The 26,353-nt window shown below is 39.6% G+C and overlaps 2 protein-coding genes across 2 annotated transcripts in view; one reads left to right on the top strand and one right to left on the bottom strand.

The window, feature by feature from the left end:
• LOC306976299 (uncharacterized protein) overlaps positions 1–26,353 on the bottom strand; it is a 79,532-nt gene that overhangs the window by 44,955 nt on the left and 8,224 nt on the right. The window lies entirely within an intron of this gene.
• Positions 14,148–26,353, top strand: part of rin3 (Ras and Rab interactor 3) — a 31,126-nt gene continuing 18,920 nt past the window's right edge. The window contains exons 1-2 of the mRNA XM_079573389.1: positions 14,148–14,388; positions 23,743–24,172. Coding sequence (XP_079429515.1) covers positions 14,357–14,388; positions 23,743–24,172 — 462 coding nt within the window. The 5' untranslated portion in view covers positions 14,148–14,356. The remainder of the gene's footprint in view (positions 14,389–23,742; positions 24,173–26,353) is intronic.

Genomic DNA, 26,353 nt, shown 5'->3' with positions numbered 1-26,353 from the left:
CCCTAATACAGCCTCAGTCAGTTCGTTCTGGAGCCGGTGCTGTTAGGATGGCGGTGAGTCATGTAGTTAATTTAGTTAGTTAATTTATTTTCTTCGGTCATTATGAACATTTAAATCACATGTCACATGTTTTCCAAAGATCTTAGACAATATACAATAAGAAAACACATACATTAAGAAATGCTAAATGATGCCTGACCGAAAGGGGTTTAGGCTGAAGCCGAGACTTATTCTGCCTAACCCCTTTTACAACTGTGACCCAGTGTCCAAAGATGACACATTATACAATTTCTCTATTACCAACGATGTGACTGACATCAAGTCAGCTTTTGAGCTGGTCATGCCAGATTCAATAATAATTGATACAATAATTGGTAATGGAGTTAGCTATGAAGTATTCACACTGGTTTCAGGTTTTGGTTTCTTTGGGATAATTAAACATGTACCAGGTCAAATTGACCCAGAACACCATTGATGTTCCTGACAAATGAACATAACAGGAGGGTTAAATTTAATGCTCCCTAGTGGCGAGAATGAGCATTCTATACATTATGCATTTAGCTACTCAATGTTAATGCCATCTTTTTTTCCACTTAGCTTTCCTTTAATTCTTCTTACAAGTCATTGTTCTGACGTCTTGCCAAAGAAAGAGGTGAATACACTGAATGACCATTACCCCTGATGGCGAAGGCACAAGACTCATTGGGCTCAAATTGTAAAGGAACGATTCAGCAGCATGAGGCATAATTATCACACATGGATTGGCCTCCACAGAGTCCAGATCTTAAAGGGATATTTCAGGATTTTTGACATAGGGCCTCATTTCCTAGTTATCCAGAGTGTTGCTGATACCTGGAGATATATTTTTTGTAATTCATGCAGTTCTTATGATTGAAGAGTTTCGTGTCTGTGTCGATAGAATAATTTCTGGAATATAACTGACCTTGCATCACATGAATGATCGCATTTTGAGGGACTATTTTCTAGCAGATCACTCCGCCGCTGTGTAGCTTATACAACCACGAAGCTGATGCTGCTCAAACATAAGTTATTTTAAATGCAAAATGGTTAAAATTACTTTATCGACACAGACATTTATATTGCTAGTCTGGTGTTATAAGTGATTTGCCTCAGGTGCACTGTGGAGCGGGTCAGACTGTTTTTAATGCAGGCTAGCTGATACCATAGAAATGCGCTAGCCTTGCATTAGCCTAGCACCACAAAACTCTTCAAACATAAGAACTGCATGAATTACAAAACAAATATCTCCAGGTATCAGCAACACTCTGGATAACTAGGAAATGAGGCCCTATGTCAAAAATCCTGAAATATCCCTTTAACCCCATTGAGAATCTTTGGGATGTGCAGGAGAAGGTTTTGCTCTGTGGTCACTCTCTCCCATCGTTTATACAACATCATGGTGAAAAATGAATGCAACACTGAATGAAAATAAACACCGCAGAAGCTTATTGAAACAACGGCGAAGTGAGAAAGTGTGCTGTACTCAAAGCTAAAGGCCGTCCAAAGAGATATCCGTGTGTGAACTTATTTTTCTCTCCACAGACTTTTACCTGGACTCCCTGTTTTCCGCTGTTTGTTTAGTGCCAGTGTGCGTTTGATTGACAGAGATGTGCTCTGACTCACTCACTCACAGGCTCTATTGCATGTTTCTCCCTCTCCCCGAGCTGCGAACATTCGGGAGAGACAGCGGCAGAGGCGAGCGCAGGCAGGAAGAACATCTCACACTTATTACACGGCCGTAAAAAAGGACCATTAGTTCGTAAGTGTGACGTGTTCGTGCGGAGACGGGGCCGACCGGGTTGGTTAGGCTGACGGACAGCTGTCAAGGACTTACGCGACTCCATGTTTCAGCAGCTTCACGAAATAAAGAGGACAGGTTGTTTAAAAATAGCTGGGCTGGCTTTGACTGGCGGGGTCGTCCAAAGCCCACCTAGATGATGACAATGTGTGAAACGAACGCTGCAACATGATGTGCTTTCATATGACTAGACCGTTTCCTGGCCTACATGGAGGAATAAATTCAAAACGGGCATATCGTGTGTCTTTTCAACTTTAGATAATGTGTGAGAATGGAAAAATACTCCTATCGGCAGGGAGAATGTTTACAAGGGAAGTTGGAGCACCCTCTGCAGGCAACAGTGGGAATTGCACATGTCACTTTGTTTACGATGAGCTAACTTAAATAACAGCACAGGATGGGTTTGGTGATGGTTAATGGGCTTTAAAATTGCAGGCTCAAACAGAGTCCAGGATATACAGGACATTTGTTTTAGCAGTAGAAGAAGAAACCATTAGAGGTCGACCCATGTGGGTTTTTCTAAGGCTGATGCCGATTTTTGGGGATTTTTTTTTCGCCGACAGTCACTCAGTCGACATTTTTGGCCGATTTTTCCAAATGTCTGGTATAATCCTGTAAAAACATAAATAGGCGGACTTGGCCACTCAAGCATTGGCCGATTTTATCTTATTACTTTAGGTGATCCAATCCTAGTTTCGGTCCCAGCTTTGATTGCCGTTGCCGTTAGCCCAGGGGTGTCAAACATACGGCCCGCGGGCCTGATCCGTCCCGCGAGATGATTTAATCTGGCCCCTGCACTGAGTATGTAGCAATAAAAGCAAGTCTCTAGCCCATTCCTGTACGGAGTTATGATTTTTTAAAGAATAACCAGAATGTTCATTCTTGCCACTAGGGGGCAAAAAAAAAAGGAAAGAGTTCCACACGTGGTAAATGGACAGTCTGCCCCAGGGTGGCTGTGGCTTCAATAACAGCTTACCACCACCGAGTGTGGAGTGAATGAATAATGACCACTATACTCTGAGAAACTTGTGACACAGGCTTATAAAGTGCAATACAAGTGAAAGCCGTTGTTATTAATGAAGCTACAGTCAAGTTGGGGCTTCGACCAAATCACAGCTTTTTATTATTCATTTTTAATAATATTTATATTTTTCATCTATATATATATTTAAAAAAAATCTCTAACATTAGCATGCTGTTGCTAGCCACTGCATTTTGCGCAGCAATCAAAAATACAATTGTTGGTTAAAACTTAAGTCAGCGATTGAATTCTCCAGGTTCTGTGCTTCAAAATGAGCTGCAGCATCCTCATATTGACTGGGGTTTACTGAAACTTATATTCAGCAAACTTGTAGCTAACGAATTTTCATTGTGATGTTTCTCTGTTCCCCTGAGGCCTAGTAGGAAGTCTCTATCACCTACAGTCCTGGAGATATCGGCTTATTTGGGGCTAGATCGGCCGATAGCCGACATGGTAAAATCATATATCCACCAGCCGATATATATGTCCACCTCTAGAAACCACAACACGGAATAACCACCTCTAAGCCGACACCAAACTCTGATGCATTGACTTAACAGGCCGACAAAAACTGTTGTTCTCACTGACATGATTTTCTTTTCGTGTATTTATTTGTAAATTCTGTTTGTGTCACAACCCCAGAAACTGCTTTTTGCCCGGCCCGCCAGGCAAGTGTAAAAAAGCTGCCCTTGGGTTAACAGGTTTCCCCTTACCTGCCATGGGAGAATGTGCATCTACAATCTGCCTGCTGGGAAATGTGAACAGGAGCAGCCAGCGGTCGTCTGCTCCGACTTTCTGTTCAACAGCAGGAGCGTCTGGACTCTATTACAGCAAATCATTGACTGCAATGGGCTGCAACTAGTGATTATTTTGGCTATCGATAAGACTACTTTTTGTGATTAATCAATGAAAGGTGCATGGAAAGTTGGAAAGTTGAACTCGGTTTGCTCTAAGCTGTGCATGAACACAAGCACAAGCGTCGGTGAACAGGTTATTCCTCATTTGAGTTCATGGGTTATCAGGGAGAGGACCTGGGACTGAGGAAGAGAGAGTGCTTGTTTTATTTTTTTAGTTTAGTTTATGCTGTTCTGCTCAAAAGGAGAAGGCTGAAGCAAGAAGATTATGAGCGCCCACCCCAACTCAAAACAATAAAAAAAGTAATTTCACAATAATAAAAAAGGACATAGTACAAAAGGAACAAAACAACAAGGAACAGCAGCAAAAAAAATATTATATGCACTCATGACGGCATTTACCGCACACAGTAAAGTGAAGATATTACAGCGCGGATGTCGAACTACTCCTAGTATTTTTACACCTTACAATATAGTTCCCCTTTTTACCCGCTTAGAATATCCACATTGTTTAATTTTGTGTCATTATACTTTATCAGGTAACACTTAACCATATTTAAATAGGGAAAATGTGGAAGAGCTTGGTAGCTTCTATCTTCACCTCGTTTGGAGCTTAAGAGGAGAGGATGAGAGGCTAAATGCTAACGCTGTGTGTGTTTACGTGACTGAGGGCACGCGTGAAGACCAGACAGGTACAAATGAACTCGTCTAAGCTCAGGTAAGAACATATCTCAGTGTGGAAAAACGGTGGCCTGTTCCTTTTACATGACTGAAACTCTGCATTGTATACATTCCCAAAAGGGAGTCATGCTCATTACGAAGCAACAAACATAAGCTGCATAATGAACCATAAGCATCATTTACACAAACACACCGTGAACATGTGCTCGCATCCTTCCATGAAGTAACTTTATCCTACAGCAAATTACTTTATCAATCATACGTTTAGGGATTAGTCTCATTGGAAAAAGAGAACTTGTTACATTTCAATGCGGCTTTATTAACACAGACCATTGTTGATGTCTTGTACAAAGCAAGTAACAAAAGGCGATCATTATATATTTCTTTCAGAAGGTTACCAACATTGTTAACATTACCGAAAGTCAGTAGATTTATGTTATTTCCAGTTGTTTCCAAACTGGTTTCAATTATAGGATCTGGCAACCATAAGAGTAGAGCTTAGATTAGATAATTGTCCAGAGACACAGATCATTTTATGAAATTCACAAAGTGCAAAACACTGTACATGCCCTCTCTTTAAAAACAAAGTCGTTTTTCATCAAAAAAATGCATCATTTCTACAACAAATGATCAATTGATTACTAATATAGTCATCAACTTGTTCAATAATCACTTTGGGAACTCTTGTTTATAAAATGTGCTATAGAAATAAATTGTTTCAGTCCTATTCAAATCCAAACACAACACTCAAAGGACAAAGACTCTCTCAGAACTCTTCAGAATAAACAATACAGGTTCATTGCTTTTTGGGGCAAGTCAAATATTGCTGATTTCCTCCAACCACAAAATCAAGACTCACGGTTTCCCTCATGAATCGACGTCTTTCTATCAATGTGGAAGAAATGCCAAAACAACGTCGAGACTTTTAAGTTTTGTTTTTGTTTTGTCGCCGCACTTTGAGACGATCAAAGGCTCGCTTGATTCTCCCGCGACATTTTTTTGGCACGGCTGTCTGAAAATCCATCCTGCCGCTGTCACATTAATGCGTGAAAAATTGCCATGTTGTCAAATGGTGTCTTTTTTTATAAAACAAAAAAAAATCCGCATCCCGCTGTCTGCCTCAACAAGCGTGACTCATGGCAATAACACGAGATAGGAGCGCAACCGCCGACAAATAAAGGGGCTGTGCTGATGAAATGCACTGCCCGAGATGAGCAATTAATGACAGTTCTTATTTTCTGCTCATTTAGTGCAGTGGTTCATGATATAGCGCTGGGTTAGTCTTCATGTCTGGGTTTGGTTTAGGCCTTGTTTACGCGCTCGGGGTCTTTTGGCTAATTTGGATCGGTCTCGGTTTTGGACGAGCGTAATCCTATTTGGGTGTTTTTGTCTTTTCAATTCATTTTTAGTCTCAAAAGCGCCAAACTGATTCAAGCTAAAGTGATTTTTCTCATACACACATATTGAGAGGAATTTGGACTACACTAACTTTAAAGGTTTGCTATGTCATGCAAAAATAATCGGTAACACTTTATAATAACTACACATTATTTCTGAACTTTTAACCATGTTTTAGTTTCTCTTCCGCGCTCAAAACACCCACTTTACCCAAATCTAAAAGCTTATAGCCTACAGGCCAGTGTAACGCCTCATTTGAAAGCTAACACCTACAAAACTCCTTTAAACAGAGCTTTTTCCCTGCGTTTTTGTCGCGTTTTGTCACTTTTCTGTTGCTATTTTGTAGCGTTTTAGTCACATTTTGGTCACATTTTGGTCACATTTTTGCCATATTTTTGCCACACTTTTGTCACTATTTTGCCAAAGTTTTCTAATTTTTTTTAATTTTTTTTGTCACAGTTTTGTCACTTTTTTGTCAATTATTTGTCCCATTTTTGCCATTTTTTTTCCAATTTTTTGTCACATTTTTGTCAAATTTTTACCACATTTTCGTAATTTTTTTGCCAAATTTTTCTTATTTTTTTTAGATTTTTTTTGACACATTTTTGTCACTTTTTTGCCAAAGTTTTCTCAATTTTTTTGAATTTTTTTGTCACAGTTTTGTCACTTTTTTGTCAATTATTTGTCCCATTTGTGCCATTTTTTCCCAATTTTTTGTCACATTTTTGTCACATTTTTACCACATTTTCATAATTTTTTTTGCCAAATTTTTGTCACATTTTTTGCCACATTTTCGTCGCATTGTAGCGTTTTCATCCTTGCTTTCGTCTCATTCTTGGCACCATTATGTAGCTAGTTTTTTCAAGAAGCTTTTAGATTTGGGTAAAGCCAAACTGGAGAAAATGTGCTCGGTTCACGTGGGTGGTTAAGATTGTTTAAAAACGCTAAAAAGAAGTTCTCTGAGTTGAATCACTATGAACTAGGCGCCACACTAAATGTAAATGTCTCAGGCTGCAGCAGCACGTCACCGCTCTATACACTATACAGCATTATATATACGCTCAGCCCAGTTTTTCAAATGACCCACCGGGCACAACGTGAACAGGGATGAGCCAGTGCAGCATATCTGACGCTGAAGGCTGCATTGACCCAGATATTGCTTTAGCCGGGCCCTTTACGAGAGCTATCGATCGGTGTAAAAGCACGAGGCGACAGCACAGTCAAAAGCATTAAAAGCCATATCTCGCTATTAGAGGTTGATCGTTACTTTTTTGCTCACAGCTCGTGGAGAATTTTAAAAACGGGATCTGCTGATGGCCAAATCAAGTAGAGAGTGTGTCTCCTCGAAAAAAAGTCAGGTCAATGTCCATTGTCCATATAAGTTTCTGAAAAAATCACCTCCAGCGAAAGATTATTGTAATAGATGTGTATTACTTGTGTTCTATCTGTTGTTGTTCTGCTGCTGAGTACCTGCTGTGCTGCTAGAGGGCGCTGTAGGCAAGTAGGGAAGTGTGCTCTGAGAGAAAGAGAGGCTCGGTTCTCCATGTTCAATCCAGTGCTACATCCGAAACGAGCAAACCAGATGTGCGTCAGCGTCCGCCATGATAAGAAGCCTCCGAATTGGGCTGCAGTTAGGAAAAGGAGCCTCAATGCAAACGATCATAATTTGATGGTTTCAGACGCAATTGTTTACCCATCTAGTGTAACCTATCACAGAGTATTTTCGGTAAACAAACGTGCACTAACCACACTTTTCAACCTATGCGATAACAGCCGCAGACTCTAATGCTCTGGTCACGGTGAAATCAATTATGAACAAAGTGAATCGCTCTTGAAGCGGTCGACAGCAGCGGGTGACATTATTCCAGGTTGGGAGAGGGTTTGGAGCGCGGCGGCGGCGGCGGTGGTGCAGCATATGGCGGCCTGCTCTGACACAGATATCAGTGACTCACAGGAGGAGCTCCGGTCTGCCAAATGGAGCAGCTACAGAAGGAGCGCGATGGAGGTCATGCTCCGATAAAAACAGCTTCGAAATCATTATATTTAAAATGGAGACTGATTGGACAAGTTTGATTCACTATTTCCCTTTATACGAACGAGTGTGAGAGTCGACAAGAGGATTATGTCAGAAATCAGAGGGAGGTAGTACTCAGTTACATACTCAGGTACTTCTTATTCCCCGCCTTAACCAAGTGAATGTTCTCCAGTTCGGCTTGAGCTTCATGGCTGGAGTTTACAGCCTATAGGCCAGAGTTACGCCTCATTTGAAAGACCTATAAAATGATCTAAACAGATATTTTTCCTTGCGTTGTTGTCACTTTTTTGTTGCCTTTTCATTTCCTTCTCGTTCTTTTCACTATTTTGATGCTTTTTTCAAGAAGCTTGGAGATTTGGGTGATGCCAAACTGGAGAAAAATGTGCTCAGTTCAGGTGGGAGTTAAGAGGTTAAGAGTAGTTTGGTACTTTTTACTTCTACTTGAGTAATACAGGGTTTATACAGGCAGAAGCAAGTCCAATTTAATGCTTTTAATGCCATTTTAATGCCACAAATGCAGAAAAACATGGTGCATATTTCATTAAAGATTTGTAAACTTTTCATCAAACAGAGGAATGAAAACTAGACCAAACAGGAAACTTTTGACCAAAAGAAAAGGTCAATTTCAGCCTAAAACTGTAGCTGTATATGTTTCAGACCATCTGAACAATAAAAATTGTTGAGCAACGACATAATTATCCAAGAAAATGAGTTAATGTTTCATGTTTTGTTTCTCATATTTTTGTCACAACTGAATCGTGAATTTTTCACTCTAATTATTTTAGTTTTTTTTTTACTTCTGCTTGAGTAATTGGTAAAGGTGGCGAGTGGACAATTGTTTTATGTCTTAGGATGTTTTATGTTGAAACTGAGCTGCTGAATTGAATTGCAAAACAAATTTCAGATCACTGTATCTGACAATAAAGTATCTATCTATCTATCTATCTATCTATCTATCTATCTATCTATCTATCTATCTATCTATCTATCTATCTATCTATCTATCTATCTATCTATCTATCTATCTATCTATCTATCTATCTATCGCCGCATGAACCATCAGTCCTCAACTCTGATCAAATCCAGGCTGAAAACAGTTCTTTTTACCCCTGAATATGACAACGGAAAGTATTTTATCTGCTCTTGCTTTTCCCTATAATTAATTCATTTTTATGCTGATGTTTTATGGATTTTCTCTTTCTGCTTTCTTGTAATTTTATGCCACTGTGAAGCACTTTGAATTGCCTTGTGTATGAATTAAGCTCTACAAATAAACTTGCCTTGCCTAAAATGAAGAAAAATCAAATCGTCATTTACCAATTTAAAGGAAAAAATCACTTATTTCTAGATTATTTTTCGCAGTTTCAAGCCTAAATCAATACACTGAAGCTGATCCTTGAACCCTGGTCTACCTTGTGTCATTCCTCGTCTCCTTACATGACTAAGACAACTTATTCAATGTGCAAAACAAGAACTTTTCTACATTTTTAGAGCCAATCCTGTTTCTTTTTTGCGACACCAGCCAGACTTTTCCTCAGGCTTTTGAACGAACCGCAGCCTCCTGTCGCGCGGCTTTACTCGACTCCACTTTCTCATACGTGATTGACACATTCGGAAATACCCCGAGTCAACAACGGCATGACGTTACGGTAAATACAGGCAGATGGCCGTGTTTTCAAAGATAGAATCGACTCCACACGGGATCATAGTAAGAGATGTCTGTGATGTGATTCAGATTGTGCCCGCAACAACAGGACGCCGGGTGTAAGCAAACTCACTCACTGCCAATTTAACAAAGAGATGCTGCAAGGTTGAATAGAAATAGCCGTCTCGTATTGTTTACTTAAGCTTGGAACTAGCGTCACAAGCAGCTTTGAGCCGTCGTTATGAGAGTTCTCATGTATTTTACTGTTGTTCATGAGGAAACTCTTCATTGTAAAGCACTTTGAGACCCCCCTTTGCTGAAAACTGATCTAAAAGTAAAGTCCACGTATCAACTTAACAGTCTAAAAAGCATGATATAATTAAACCGGGGCTGGTGTGATTACATGTATTACCAACCAGACTCCTATATGAACACATTAGTGCCTTAGAGTGAAGTGAAGTGTGGCTCCCCCCAGTGGCCGACTCCTGCTCTTTCACCATCAGTCATTTTCATCCTGTATTCATCCAAATTAGCCCCAATGCCTGCCCCGTTTTCAACTGAACATTAACAAGGCTTTAGTTACATTATGTTTTCTTATCATGGTTCAGCATTTACCAGACTTAAAGGAGCTATACCTGATTTTACTTCTAGAAATGGAATGGCATGTATTTTGTCCTCCTTTACTGTATTGTAAACTCAAACACTTGCATGAAATTATAAAATATTTGAATACATCTTATGAACTTTCAGGCTATTTTTCCAGCATTTTTATGAATGTGACCCTGCAAGTTGTGAAATGTGTCTATAAACTTGTCCCTGTAAAGAATTTGGATGCTACAAATATAAAAAAGTAAGTCTGGCGTTATAAGTGATTTGCCTCAGGTGCACTGTGGAGCGGGTCAGACTGTTTTTAATGCAGGCTAGCTGATACCATAGAAATGTGCTAGCCTAGCACTAGCCTACCGCCAGTAACTAGGAAATGAGGCCCTATGTCAAAAATCCTGAAACATCAGGTTAAGTGTGACTAATTCATTAGTTAGTCACACTTAACTAAGTTATCCAGAGTGTTGCTGATTTCTGGAGATATTTTTTTGTTGTAATTTATGCAGCTCTTCTGTTTGGAGAGTTACGTGGCGCAAGGCTAGCACATTTCTACGGTATCAGCTAGCCTGCATTAAAAATAGTCTGACCCGCTCCACAGAGCACCTGAGGCAAATCACTTATAACACCAGACTAACCATATAAATGTCTGTGTCGATAGAGTAATTTTAACCATTTTGCATTTAAAACACCTTATATTTGAGCAGCATCAGCTTCGTGGTTATATAAGCTACGCAGCGGCGGAGTGATCTGCTAGAATATAGTCCCTCAAAATGCGATCATTCATGTGATGCAGGTTGGTAATATTCCAAAAACAGACATTTACTGTATATCGTTAGTCTGGAGTTACTGTTTTTAATGCAGTGTAGCTGATACCATAGAAATGCGCTAGCCTTGCACCACGGAACTCTTCAAACAAAAGAACTGCATGAATTACAAAAGAAAATATCTCAAGAAAATCAGCAACACTCTGGATAACTAGGAAAATATGTCAAAAATCCTGAAATATCCCTTTAAGTGATAATTCATCATTTATTAAGGCTAATTAAGGTGTAGATATTATAAAGTGTTATCGTTGCGTTTATATAGCGCCTTCCTACCTGCTTCAGGCACTTCACATCAAGGAACCAGTCACCCATTCTCGCTCTCGTTTATACACCAATGTACGCAGACACTGGAGGCAAGGAGTGTCTTGCCCAAGGACACAACGACAGTGTGCACCTGCAGGATTCAAACTGCAGATCTTCCAATTACAAGACGACCTGCTCTACAACCTGCGCCTTAAATGCCAATACCATTTTACAAGCAAAATTTTCTGTTTTGGACCATAACTTTTGTATTTTTGACAAACCTTTGCAGTAACACTAGCTCAGCAATTATGATTATTAATGGCATCGAAGGCTTTAACTTGATGTGAAGGTATTTATATGTCCAGCGGAAACCCTGCTCAGTGTCCCACAGTCACAGATATACACCCACTCGAGCGCCCACAGGAAACAGATGTGCAGCTACACATGACTAAACAATACTACTATGTCTTTTGTCAATCCAAACCTACAAAGTATCAACAAGTCTCTAAAAACACCTTTGATATGACCACATTAAGCTTTGCCTGTCAGTGGAGAAAAGTAGTGGAGATACTTTGAGAGGAGTTTTGTAAATCTTTCTGCAATGGTCTCGTGCAATAGGAAGCTACAATTGAAACCCGTCAAAATGCTGATCGAGTCGAAGGAACTTGCGGAGAGCGTAAAACTTTGCATTCCAGTGTGTGAGCGTGAGGCATCTGGAAGTGTTTAAAGTGAAGGGGACGGGGCGGGGGATGGGGAGGGGGATTCTCTGTGCAGATCTGCTCCATGTTGGTTTACACACACAGGCTCTAAACAAGACAAATCAATCTAATGTGGCCAGTGCAGTACTGTCAGTTTAAGACAATGCAACTGGACTTTTGTTTCTCTCTATCTGAAGAGCTACTGTGTATCTGGCGGTGGCCATCATCACAAAAAACTACCATGAGGAAACAAAACATAAAAAGTAAAAATGTGATTGGTTTAAACTGAGATAAACTGCCGTGAAAAGTCGACACAAACACACGCCCTAATATTTGGAGGATCTTGTCCTGATGATGTGAGAGTGTGACCAGAGCAAAACCTCCTCCAGCACATCCCAAAGATTCTCACTGAAGTTAAGATCTAAACTCTGTGGTGGACAATCCATGTGTGTAAATGACGTCTCATGCTCCCTTAACCACTCTTTCACAATGTGAGTGCGATGAATCCTGCCATCTTGGAATATGCCTGTGCCATCAGGGAAGAAGAAATCCATTGATGGAATAACCTGGTCATTCAGGATGTTCAGTTAAGCACTCATTCTTTGGGCTCATAGTGTTGCTGAACCTAGACCTGACCAACTGCAGCAACAACATATCATAATAGTTACATAAATCCAGGTTTGTATACTCAATTGTCCCCATAGGGAAATTTGTCTTTAACCCAGCCTTCGTTGCCACTGAGGCAACTTGTAAGGAGCAGGGGTCGACGGAAGTGCCACGCCCGGGGACCCATCTCCATGATGTGGAGCCAGGCTGATGGTCAGAATTACCTGGCTGGAGGAGTCACCTATTGCACATGTTTTTAGTGATAGGGGAAACCTACGCAGACACGGGGAGAACATGCAAACTCCACACAGATCGACTAAACATCAGATTTTAGGAGTGAACATTTTCCCTCGTTCACCGCTTAAATGAACGGGCTTCGCGCTTTAACGGAAGTGTCAAATCAACGGAAGTGCAGAGCAAGCAAATAACTAGATTAGTCTAAAGGAATAGGCCACCGTTTTTACATACTGAGATATGTTCTTAACCAAGTTTAGACGAGTTCATTTGTACCTGTCTGGTCTTCACGCGTGCCCTCAGTCACGTAAACACAGCACAGACGGCGTTAGCATTTAGCCTCTCCTCCTCTCCTGTATAGCTCCAAATGAGGTGAAGATAGAAGCTACCAAGCTCTTCCACATTTTCCCTATTTAAATATGGTTACGTGAAGTGTAGAGTATAAAACACAAAATTAAACAATGTGGATTTTCTAAGCGGATAAAAGGGGGAACTATATTGTAAGGCGTAATAATACCAGGAGTAGTTTGGCGTCCGCACAGTAAAGTGAAGATGTTACTGCGCACATTTCAAACTGCTCCCCCTGGTGTCTCTGGCCAGGAAACCACAATTGCGATTTATCTGCCATGAGCAACCAATACACACTAATGGAATCACGAAGAAGCTAACAGGCTAACGGGTAAAGCTAACTGTGGGCTAGCACCACTTAAACAGTATTTACAGCCAAGTCTGAGCGGACTTAATAATATTTCGATCGTACAATTGGATGTAGAATATCCCTCTCTCCCTTTGCCTTTTCTGTCAGCGTAGTATTTACACTCACGGACAATTAAGTAAAAAAAGCGCAACTTGTTACAACACCTGCAGTTGCGCTTATGGCCTCTAGGGGCAAGAGTTACTTAGTACCGCTTTAAACCCATGCTTGATATTTAGTTTTTATAGTGCAAACAATTGTCAGGTCTGGAACAGCTCTAAACCAAGCAAAAGCTTAAACCGTGACATAACAAGGACCAGAACAAAAGAGGTTTGTAAATAACTATAATCCGGAGGAACCTGAATACCACATTTTTGCCTAAAAAAAGAAAAATCTAGTCAGAAAGTGGAAGTTAAAATAAACTATAGGCAAAATTCAAACTTAATTATGTCATTTTAATGAATATATTCATTCCTTTTCAGTGTGTTTCAAATGTAGAAAGTACAAAGAGTAGGGGATTTCAGTCCTAAGATTAGAAACAGCGTTATTACATGAGAAAGATGAACAGAAGAGTGAAGGGGAAGTTCGGTCAGTGGGCTCGGCTTCTTCCTGCCTGACTACAGCAGCGAGGAAGTGCAGACATAAACTACAGCGAGGGCTTTTAGGGTCAGAAAAACTAGTTAAGCAAAGTAAATGGGGAAACTACAAACAGAAGATACAGACAACAGAGGGAATTTGAGATAAAGGACTGAACAAATGAGTGAGAGTGCAATAATATGGTAAAAAAAAAAAAGAAACTGTCTAAAGGGAGGACTATCTCTGACACATAGACACATTTTCCCTTTGCCTTTGCGTTTTCCCTTGTTCAGGCTTGAAACAGGAAGAAGAGAGGAAAAAGGGGGGAGCCTGCACCGGAGAGGCGTGGTTTTCTCTCTTTTTTTTCTTTTTTTTTTACTCTGTAGTGACAAGGGGCAAAGACCTAACTTCAAAACTGTGGAAGTATGATGGAGGCTAGTCTCGTCGCAGATACCGGGTGAGTCTGAACGCTGCATTCATGGGTGAAGTTGTTAGCAGTTCAAAGGGTGATATAAAAGTGAGCTTGCGGGAGCCTATAGGGGGTTGGGAATGCGTTAAAAAAAGAGGAGGGAGGAGGACGGAAAGGAGGGGGACAAGGGGTCCAAAGTAAAGCTGCCAGAGCTCACAAAACAGATGTGATGACTCATGGACTAATATATAGGTCAAAGCTGGAGAGTAAACTGTTTGAATGGCAATTTCTGGAGGGTAAACACAAAAATGATGTACATACTTCAACTCTTAACCCCTGCCTTAACCGAGTGCATTCTCTCCAGTTCAGCTTTACCCAAATCTAAAAGCTTCTTGACTATAGGCCAGTGTAACGCCTCATTTGAAAGCTAATACCTACAAAACTCATCTAAATGGATCTTTTGCCTTGCATTGCTGCTGTGTTGTCGGAACCTTTTTTGACAATTGCTTTTCTATTAATCTTTTGTTGCTCTTTTGTGGCTTTTTTCGTGCATTTTTGTCGCTTTTATGTCACTTTTTCATCACTTTTTTGGAAATTTTTTGTCACTTTTTAGTCATTTTCTCGTCATTTATTTGTCATGTTTTAGTCATTTTTCTGTTGCTCTTTTGTGGCTTTTTTCTTGCATATTAGTCGCTTTTATGTCACTTTTTTATCGCTTTTTTGTCTTTTTTTGTGGGTCTTAGTCACTTTCTTGTAAATTTGTTTGTCATTTTTTTGTCATTTATTTGTTGCGATTTTGTCACTTTATTATTGCTTTTTTGTCATTTATTTGATGCATTTTAGTCACTTTTTATTGCTTTTTTGCAATTTTTTGTGTGCATTTTAGTAATTTTTTTGCACATTTTTGTACATTTTTGTTGCGCTTTTGTCACTTTTGCGTTGCTCTCTTGTGGCTTTTTTCTTGCATATTTGTTGCCTTTATGTCACTTTTTTATTGCTTTTTGTCATTTTTTGTGTGCATTTTAGTCATTCTTTTATTAATTTTTCTAAAAAAAATATCTTTTTTTGGCATTTATTTGTTGAATTTTTGTCACATTTTTGGTAATTTTTTGTTGCATTTTAGTCACTTTTCTGTTATTAGTGTTAATGCGTTTATGTCACGTCTTTGTCGGTACTTTGCTGCGTTTTCTTCCTCATTTACAGCTCGTTTTTGACGCTTTTTTTCCAGACGCTTTTACATTTGGCGAAAGCTGAACTGGAGAAAACGTGATGAGTTCAGGCGGGGGTTAAACTTAATGGTTTTGTGCAAGTTTACAAAGGAACTAAACAGATGCTTCACAGCTTCTACTTCACAGAAACACCTGGTTTGGTTCTGCTTTCAACACATTTTTTCATTTTGTTCAGGCCTGATTTGGTCCTTAACTTCTTAACCCCAACCAAGTGCATTTTCTCCAGTTCAGCTTTACCCAAATCTAAAGTTTACAACCTATAGGCCAGTGTAACCCCTCATTTGAAAGACTTACAAACCTCATCTAAATCCTTCTTTGAGAACTAGCATGGACCTGGCTTTCTCCTACTTTACGCAGTCTCGTTTAGTCCTGCTTCAAACCTGTGCCTGCTTCACGGTTTATTCCTTAAGCCTGGTTTCAGTCGTGCAGCGTTTGCCAGGAATGTGCGCGAGGACGGTTGATTTTCATAACTGCGAAAACAGATGCAACTTTGTGGGAATTCAGGACATTTTTTCCGTTAGTTGAAAGGAGCGCTCGGCTTTAAACAGCCCCCTTTTCCTGCTGAATAAAGCGGCTTTTGAAACAAGTTTTCGCGAAGAATGTCTAACTTCTGATAAAAGGTTGCTTTGCCTGCGCTTCCCCCGCTTTGGATTGACCAGTATGAGGTCGTCTGAGGCGAGCAGTTGTTTATAATGATGATTAACATGTCTGCTCACACTGGAGTTAAACACACATCTGCTTCCTTAAAAGGGCTAATAAAAGAAACATATGCAGCCCCTGGATGTGGTATAGTTCCATCCTTTCATTGTTTAGCTCTGTTTGGGTGATAGTTCTTGTTTATACCTGGTTTAGGATCATTTAAAGCTTTTCCCCATTAGGTTTTGTTTTCTTATGTTTAGAGAGTCTTTAACCGCCTGAACCGAGTGCATTTTCTCCAGTTTTGACTCATTTTGGAAGTGTTTTTGTTGCTTTTTCCTTTTTTTTTTGTCGCCACATTTTTGTTGCTCCATAGACGCTCTTTTTTCACTTATTTGTTTCATTTTTGTGACTTTATTGTGTTTTTTTGTTGCTTTTTCTGTTCAGCTTTTTTTGCAGTTTTTGGACACATTTCTGGCACTTCTTTTTGCCGTTTTATCTGTTGCGTCAGCTCTTTGTTCTTTGTTAGTATTTCGTCGTCATTGCATAAATGTGGCTCTATCTATAGCCGTGAGGAAACAAAAAAGCAAACGAGCGTTTTTGTTGTGCTTTCATCTTTTTTTGTCGGCACATTTTTGTTGTTTTTTAGTCGTTCTTTTTTTCACTCATTTGCTTCATTATTGTGACTTTATTGTGTTTTTTGTTGTGTGTTTTTACTGCTTTTTCATAGTTTTTTCTGTTGCTTTTTTGCCACATTTCTATCAGTTTTTGGTTGTATTATTGTTGCTTTTCTGACACTTCTTTGTCCTTCTTTGTCCTTGTTGTGTTTTTGTCACTTTTTTCATCTTTTTTCCCCGCGTTGTCGCCAAATTTTTGTTTGTTTTTCAGTCGCTCTTTTTTCACTTATTTGTTTAATTCTTGTGACTTTATTGTGTTTTTTGATGCTTTTTCCTAATTTTTTCTGTTGCTTTTTTTTCTCGTTTTTTGTTGCATTTCTGTCACTTTTTTGTTGTATTATTGTTGCTTTTCTGGCACGTTTTTTGCCGCTCTTTTATTACTACTTCTTTGTCGCTTTTTACATTTATGTTTACATTTTCTTCTCTCTTTTGACGCTTTTTTCCAAGAAGCTTTTAGATTTAGGTAAAGCCAAACAGGAGAAAATGTTCAGGTGGGTAGGGGAGGAAAATACATAATATAAACATTTTTAAAGGGACTATACAGAGTTTAAAAATGTTAAAATTAAGTGTTTTCCTCCCCCTACATGTTCCAGCCATGTCCTAATGTGTAGAATGAGCTCAGACCTGTTCACCACAACTGCCTCTAAAATCCTGCACTGTCACTCAAAAAGTTGTTCTTCAAGTCCGAGGTGCCGTCATGCACGAGCTTAATATAGAGACTGCAGTTACATGTAAGACCTGAGGTGGCAGTAGTGAGTATAAAATGACCAACTTGCATCTAGCTCCTTTAATGTTTATCCAACAACATTATTTGAGGAATAGATATGATTTTACATTGTATGTTACAAGTCTAAGTTATATTTGGATTGTGGCGTGTCATCTCAGGATGATTGCGAGTCCCATGCCAGTTTAGAACCAGTGTTTTAATAATGTCCAGCAGCTGAATGGTGCATTCTGTAACTTTTAATTGGAAAACATTTTTTATATTTGTGTGTATTTGACCTTGAAGTGACCCAGCAGCTGTATGAGTGGTTAACATGGCGCCTTTACTTTCCATCACAGTCATCTCTAGGACACTCCAGAGTCACTTGTTTAAAAGGTTTTTCACTGCTGACGTAGCCTCTCACCAGAAAACCTACAAAACAAGTGATCCTGGAGCGTTGTAGAGACCACTGTGATAGAAAGTAAAGGCACCATGTTAACCACTCACACAGCCACTGGGTCACTACAAGGTCAAATACGAACAATTATCAACTTTTTGTCTCAAATAAAAAGTTGCATGATGCAGCTTTAAAAACTTAAGAGCAGCAGGGGTTCCCAAACGTCTCAGGCCGCAAAAACCCAAAATCACTCAACAAACGAATCGGGAACCCTTCTGTATAATGTAATTAGCATTTCCAATATTTAAAATCTAGTTTAGTGATGTTAGTTTGGATCCTGCAGTTTGATGCTTGGCTTGATGTTTTAAATCAAAAATCAAAGTGTCAGAAATGTAATAAATACTGTCTCAAAATCATTTTGCGACCCCCGCTTTGGGAACCCCTGCTTTAGAGAACATGTTTCTGTCGTGGTCTATCCAGAATTCTTATGCAGAAACAGATCCCGGAGAGACTTGTGGATATTTTGCTGGATTCAGTTGATTTCACGGCTTATTCATTGTTTTGTACTATGTCTCCTCAGGCTGGGTTTTATAATGACGAATACAAATCCTGTTTTGTTGGTTGAATAGTTTACTTTTCTGTTTCCTCACGGCTAAAGATAGAGCCACATTTACGCAAAGACGACGAAATACTAACAAAGAACTCAGCTGACATTCGTATTTCAGCGTGAACTCATGACTCTTTTTCCCCGAGGACGTAATCTTCTGTCTGTACTACAGCGCTGAAAGGTTAAGTCTTAAATAAACATTTTCTTCAGGCAGAATAAAGATAAAGAATTGTATTATTAAGCTGATCCAGGGGTTTGAGTCTGAGCAACACAATTAAAAGAAGCTGCAACATCCTGTTTCAAAGTCACTTACGAGAAGATCTTAAGCAACAACAGCCATGAGGAAAATGTACGTCAGACACCGACACATGAGCAAAGCTTTAGACTGTGTTTGGTAAAGGTGTCATAGCCAGACAACGTAGTGAAGGTTTAGGAAAATATCTCCCACAAGTCTAGACATTGGGGTTTGTGAAGAGGAAAAAGAAGAACAATGTATGGCCTACATCTCATTATCTCAATATTAGGTTAATAATGTCAGGCGACAAAATCACAGAGGTCTTACATCTGATTCACACAAGTGTTGTGACATGTTTGCAGCAGCTTTAAACACAAAGCCAGTGATTCCAAACCGTTTTGGAATCACTGGGTAGTTTACCACCACCGAGTGTGGAGTGAATGTACAACTGTCTCATGTAAAGCGCTTTGTGACTATATGTCTGTGAAAGGCGCTATATAAATAAAGATCTTCTTCTTCTTCTTCTTGTCTTGTAGAACTTGATTCTTTCATTTGTTCTCCAAGTGCCCTTTACCTCGACTAAACCCAGAACTTTTATTGTGAAACATTAAAGTCAACTTTCTTAAGGGGACTATACAGAGTTTAAAAATGTTAAAATTAAGTATCTTCCTCCCCCTATATGTTCCAACAATGTCCTAATGTGTAGAATGACCTGTTCACCACAACTTCCTCTAAAATCCTGCACTCAAAAAGGTGTTAATTCAGGTCCGAAGTGCCGTCATGCACAAGCTTAATATAGAAGCTGCAGCTACACATATGACCTGAGGTGGCAGTAGTGAGTATGGCATGGCTAACTTGCATCTAGCCCCTTTAATATTGAAATTCTTGTTTCACCTTCTCTCGAAAAAAAGGTTCACTGGTATAAAAAAAATCAATCTTTAGATTCAAGTTTTGATCCCTGTTGGACCTGGGACAGCATTACAGGAAGTGACTTGGTTGATTCAGCCAAATAAATAATCCATCCATCCATTTTCTTCCACTTGTCCGTTTCTGGGTCGTGGGGGCAGCTGTTGGAGCTGCCCAAATCACAGTGCACCAGCCCCTTATGGCTCCTCCTGCAGGTGGTGGGTCCACAGAAGGACGGCCTCATGGTTTTAAACTGGCCTGTTGGTCTCTCATAAGGGGCTTCTGAACCGTCACCTCAGACCTGTTTGCCATGGGAGACCCAGGGGAATAAAACCCCGACAACAGAGCTCCAGGATCATTCAGGCGCTCAAACCCCTCCACCACGTTAAGGTGGTGGCTCCAGGAGGGGCAAATAAATAATACTATTTTAAAACAAGCACCGGTAGTCTTTCATGGAGTAAATTAACATTATTGTTCTGTTTTAAAGGGGCTAGATGCAAGTTGGCCATTTATACTCACTACTGCCGCCTGAGGTCTGCACCTTCTATATTAAGCTCGTGCATGACAGTGCAGGATTTTAGAGGCAGTTGTGAACAGGTCTAGGCTCATTCTACACATTAGGACATAGGGAGAGGAGAATGCATCATATTAACATTTTTAAACTCCGTATAGTCCAGAAGAACGTTATTTATATGGTTCTATATGACAAATATTTAGTACCTATATTGAAAAAAGTATCGTTCAGGTATCGGTATCAAAAACCAAGTATCGTGAATGCTGCCCTCAGCGCCACCATTTTGTCGGACCTTCAAACAATGAGCTAACTTTGACCCAAGTAAGCAGACCAGTGCTGCACCCCCAACACACCCCTCACCTGCCCCGGCACCGCGTCAACACTAACACACGCAGGGATCGCAAATGTTTGAAGCAGCAACAGTTAGCAGAGTTTAGCTTCATGACAGAACTTTACCAAAGAAACATCTGAGACATGTCATTTTTATATATAAAGCTCACACGGGGAAGTGTATGAGGTGTTAAAGGGTTGCGGGAATTAAAGGTTCTGCACTGTAAATGCAGTTCTAAATAGAAGTATTCATATTATAAGACTTCAAGACTTTTGATATTTTCCTTCTGTCTTTGAACATATCATTCGGGCAGCGTGTGGAGGCGAGTGAGGGAAGGGGTGAGGGTGAAGCCAGGGGGAGGGGAGGGGGTCAGAGCAGGGTTCAGGATTGACCCTACTGACGAAAATAAATTATAGAAGTACAGCTGAGGGAAACTTTACTGTTCTGGTATTGAATAAATAATGAACCATATATCCAGAAATGGAAGAAACTAGAACAAAACACAGTTCCTGATTAAATCTAGAGGTCTACGATTAGAGGCAAACTCATCATTGCACCTCAAGAAATATCTGCATCTGTTTAAGTCTCTCCAACATGAATTTAGTCAAACTCATCACAACTAATCACAGCATTTAGATAAGTAACAAATTAACCAACTAAACTCAAACTAAAGTCAAAAAGTTATGCCAAATCAGAGGAGAGACTCAGCTCATATAAAGAAGTCGTAGAAATGCTTTTCAATAATACAAGAGTCAAGCAAAGTCAGAAGTGTACGAAAGTGTACGTTGTCGGGGCAGCTTTAAAGAGAAGCCGCAAAACCACAACTATAGCTTCACAGACGACTGTGCAAAGTCAAACATCGGTAAAGGAAGTTCATGTTACAGCTGCCGTCAGTGCAGGTGTGACAAGGAGCAAATGAACGGACGCTACTTGTTACGAAAAGTTTTATGAGCCTTAAATAGTAAAGTTATATCACAGAATAACAATGAAATAAGTATTAAGTATTTTTCTGATAGATATTTCTGAATAATTACTTTTTTTGTTCCTTTCATTATTTACTGTTTTAAGTTTTGTTTTGCTTAAAGTGAAATTACAGCCAATCTGTTCGGCCACATTCACACAAAAAGGTGTTGCTTTAAGGCAGGGGTGTCAAATTGATTTTGGTCGCGGGTATGAAGGTTAATTTGTGTTTTTATTATCAAAGTGTTTTTTAATACACTGAATTTATGTAACTGAATTTTTTGCATCTGTACTTCACCACCATATTGAAAAAAAATCTGTGTCATTTTTTTTTGCTACTGAAAAAAAAAATTGAGAGTTGCTGGAGAAAAAAATCTGTGCATTTTTTCTGCTGCTGAAAAAAAACAAATCTGTGAAAAAAAAATGCAGTTTTTTTTTTTCGCTGCTGAAAAAAAAAATCTGTGAAAAAAAAAATTCAGTGCATTTTTTCTGCTGCTGAAAAAAAAATTCAATGCAAAAAAAAATCTGTGTATTTAAAAAAAAAAAAATCTGTTTATTTTTTTCGCTGCTAAAAAAAAATTAAATGAAAAAAAAAAAATTCTGTGTATTTTTGTTCGCTGCTGTAAAAAAACTGGGAAAAACAGCTGATGGACAGCCAATCAGATCGTGAGCTCCCAGAGCGCAGCCAAGGAGGAAACTGGCTGCATCCAAATGTCAAACCAGAGATAAAAGTACTCACTTAAACCCAGAATAAAACTGTAAAACTAAATGCATTCATTGTCGAAGTGTGGGATCTGATCACTGGTGCTGTACCAGGTTGAAAGGAGCAGGCGTTTTTATAGAAACCTACGAATATGCGTGTTTGCTTAGCGCTCACTCATTTCTTTGGGTTAGCCTAGCCTAGCGGGGTCCATTGGTTTACATGACTCAGTTAGCTTTGGACATTGAGCTGTTGAGCTGTTGCAACAAGTGTTTTTTTAATGCAATTTTAATGCCACAAATGCAAGAAATCCAGGAAAGACTTGCAAACAGTCCACCCACGGGAAATGACGGGAAATTCTGATACACTAATTGAATACAGCGGGAAACTTTTCAGCAAAAAACATGTACAATTTCAGCCAAAACTGGAGCTGTGTTAATCACCATGCTTTTTGTATTTGACAAAGCAGTAAAAATAGTTCAGCGATGTCATCATTTCCCAAGAAATGGATTTATTTCAGTTTGAATCCCATTTTATGACTTTTAATGCTTTTTCAATGCCCTGCAGAAACCTTGTAAAAAGACAGTTGGCAACACTTTAGAATACGGCCCGGGAGGTCCATGGTACTTACAGTGGTAATATCTAGTAATTATGTGGTACATCTTAAGTAATAACAGTGGTACTTTGAGCTACATACAGCGGTAACCAACAGATAAAAAGGCCTGTAAATCTGTGGTACTTACAGCGGTAATATCTAGCAATTATGCGGTACATCTATGTTACTTATTGTGGTAATACTACAGCAGGAATTGCTTGGTAGTATTTGTGGTACTTCTAGATACATTCAGAGGTAATTTCTAGTTTTTAGTAGATTTAAGTTAGGATTGTATAACTATAAAACAACATAAAGGAAATGTATTATTAATATAGTATAAACAGCACAGAAAAGACTGTAGAAATACAGAGCTTACCACTTCAAAACAAGATTCAAGCACAAGGAAGACACTGTAATTTAAATTCAATAAATTTAATTTCGTGTTATTAAAATATTTTTTTATTGCTTAAAAAAATTAATAAAGTCATCATAATCAAAAGCAACAATCACATCAGTACCAGCTACCATAACCCACTTTTATGCCAAGTCTTCCTATAATATATATGTCACTGAGTGTCTAGGACTTACTAAAAGTACCCATTACTTACCAGTACATATCTAGTACTTACATTGTTATTATATAGAAACCACCACTTTAAGTATTTAGGAAGTTCACTATGAAGTACCACTATAATTACCTAGTACCTGTTAATTACCTCTGTGAGTATCATGGATGTACCACAGTAACTATCGAGGAGTAACTACCCCAAACTCTGTTGACGATATTGTGTCTACATTTTTCCTCTCTGCATGAACAACGTGGGCGTTGTTGTAAATGTGCTATATTAAAAGAAGGACGTGAAAAAAATAAAGTCTCTGAAACCCTCACACCTTCTTCTCCTCGTGTTACAGGCAGCCTCTGATCGCCCTGTCCGCTCCCTCCCTCCAGCCGCCGTCTCCGGTCTCCATCCCGTCCCGACCGCTGCGACCCAAGCCTCCCCCGCCTCCCGGACTGAAGCCGTCCTTACCTCCGGCCGCCAAACCCCCCTGCTTCAACCCTCCCCCGAACCTGCCCCCTCCGCTGTCCCCCACCCCGGCCCCGGCGAGCCCCACCGCGTCACCGCTCCAGCCGATCGACCCGCCCGCCTCGACTCCGGCGGCTCCAGAATCACAAGCTCCAAACTCTTCGAACTCTGCTTTTGACCCGTTAGTGTCAAAAGCAGAGCCGGATAAACCCGCTCTGAGCCTCACAGACAGACTGCGCCTGAGCTCGGCGTTATGGCGGCCGCGGGGACTGAGCCGAGACCGAGCCACGGGCGTCCTGAAGGAGCAACACGCCGGGGTAACTGTTCACACACTCCTGTTCATGAGCCACATTAATGCTCCTGTTTATTGTTATGGGACATGAGCAGCGTCTGGAGGCAGGTGTGTTGTGAGTTACAATTAATGTCATGTTAACCTCGTAACCCCCAACTCAGCAGAGCACATTTTCTCCAGTTTGGCTTTACCCAAATCTACCCAAGGCTTCTTGAAAAAAATGCAACAAAAGAGCAACATAACCATGACAAAAGGGCGCTGAAAAAGTGACAAAAAAAATGCAAAAAAGTGGCAAAAATGCAACAAAAAAGTGACAAAAAAGTGACAAAAATGCAACAAAAAAGTGACAAAAATGCAACAAAAAAGTGACAAGAAGGCCCTGAAAAAGTGACAAAAAATATGCAAAAAAGTGACAAAAATGCAACAAAAAAGTGACAAGAAGGCCCTGAAAAAGTGACAAAAAATATGCAAAAAAGTGACAAAAATGCAACAAAAAAGTGACAAAAAAGATGGCAAAATATAATGAAATTGTGTCAAAAACCCAACAATAAAAAGCGATGGAAAAACATATCCAAAAAATCTCGGCAACACGGCAACAACGCAAGGAATAATATCCATTTAGATGAGTTTTGTAGGTCTTAGCTTTCAAATTAGATGCTAACTGGCCTTCAAGCTGTAAGCTCCAGTCGGGAAGCTTCTAGATTTGGGTAAAACTGAACTGGAGAAAATGCACTTGGTTAAGACCATATTTTTATTTTGGTCTTAGTCTTTTGACTAAAATGTAATTTAATTTTAGTCGACATTTAGTCCAAAAAATTGCATGCAAATTTAGTCGACCTTTATAATATTCATTATAATCTTATTTAATCTTCTGCTTCATGGAGCTGCTCCACATGAACAAAGCTCAGAGCTGCTCCTTTGGCAGTGAATTTACATATGAGGCTCTTTCAGACGGTCAAAAGAAGTTTGGATGATTTTAGTCTCTGCTTTTCATTTTTATTTAGTCCAATGTTAGTCAGCAAAAACATCACTTTGACTGAAATTAACACTAAATATTTTAGTCGACGAAATTAACACTGGTTAAGACGGGAGTTAAGAGGTTAACCTGGACTTTTTTGTGCCAGAGCCAGAGGCAACCACTAAGTTGAAATAAAAATTAAAGACCTTTTAAAGATTTTTGTGATATTTCAACTTTTCTTAAGCATTTGACATTAATAGCTTCAAAGCCAAAGCCCCTCTATAATCGTCATGGGTCTTTAAAACTGTTTCCAGACAATTCTTTGGCAGAAACAGCTCTTAGTTTTGAAGTTTGGACAATGAGAGACTTTTGTGTTAAATTAAACTGGAGGAAGGCTTTGTTTTTGTTTGAGCTGAGGTTTGTATGGAAGGTGTGTCTAAGTTCCTGAATCAGCTGCATGTATTTGTTTTATTATGGAAAAAATGAAATCGAAAATTGTCCAGCCCTACAGAATTATCCTGTATGTGCACAGTATACGTTTTGGACAAGTATTACAATTCCAGAACACGCTTGATCAGGGCAACAGATAAAAGCGTTTGATGAAGGGGATGTGTTTCTGAGCCTGATAAAGTATCTCTGTTCGGAGGAGGATAAACAACAAAACCCTCATGAATCACTGATAGAAAACTGCACAAATGACTCGGATCTCAGGGTCAGAAAGTCCTAACAATAAAACACAATGTATCCAGCAGCACAGAGGAGGAGAGACAGTACATTAGTCTGAAACGGGGCGACAGTGGAGTATGTGAAATTAGAGGGATGAGCAAAAAGTGGTAAACAACTCGTCTTTGGAGAATCTGAATGCCACTTCTCTTTCTCTGGGGAAAGCGCAATTTGAAGTAGCAGTAATTGGCCACTTTTTGTAATTACTTCAAGGATTCATTCAACTCGAAATCGCTCTAGCTTCGTAAATGGGGAGCTGATAGACTTATTACTGTTTTGTCTGTTGTATAACTTGGCAAATTATACTGGTGGCAGGCGTTAACATGACTCATCTAAGGCGGCTTCTTTAGCAAAGTCATCACAACCGGCAAAGGGAATTAATGAAGACAGAAGCTTCTGGGCAAGGCTTAATTCATCAGCTGCATGTTAGAGCTGCACAGTATATCACCAGATTCTTATATTAAGGCAAGCTTATTTGTATGGCACATTTCACCTACACGACAACTCAACACGGAGGCTGTTCCA

Source organism: Gobius niger (assembly GCF_951799975.1).
Source record: "Gobius niger genome assembly, chromosome: 16".
NCBI classification, from domain to species: Eukaryota; Metazoa; Chordata; class Actinopteri; order Gobiiformes; family Gobiidae; genus Gobius; species Gobius niger.
The sequence above is the reverse complement of the archived record's forward strand: the minus strand, read 5'-3'. Positions and strand labels throughout refer to the sequence as shown.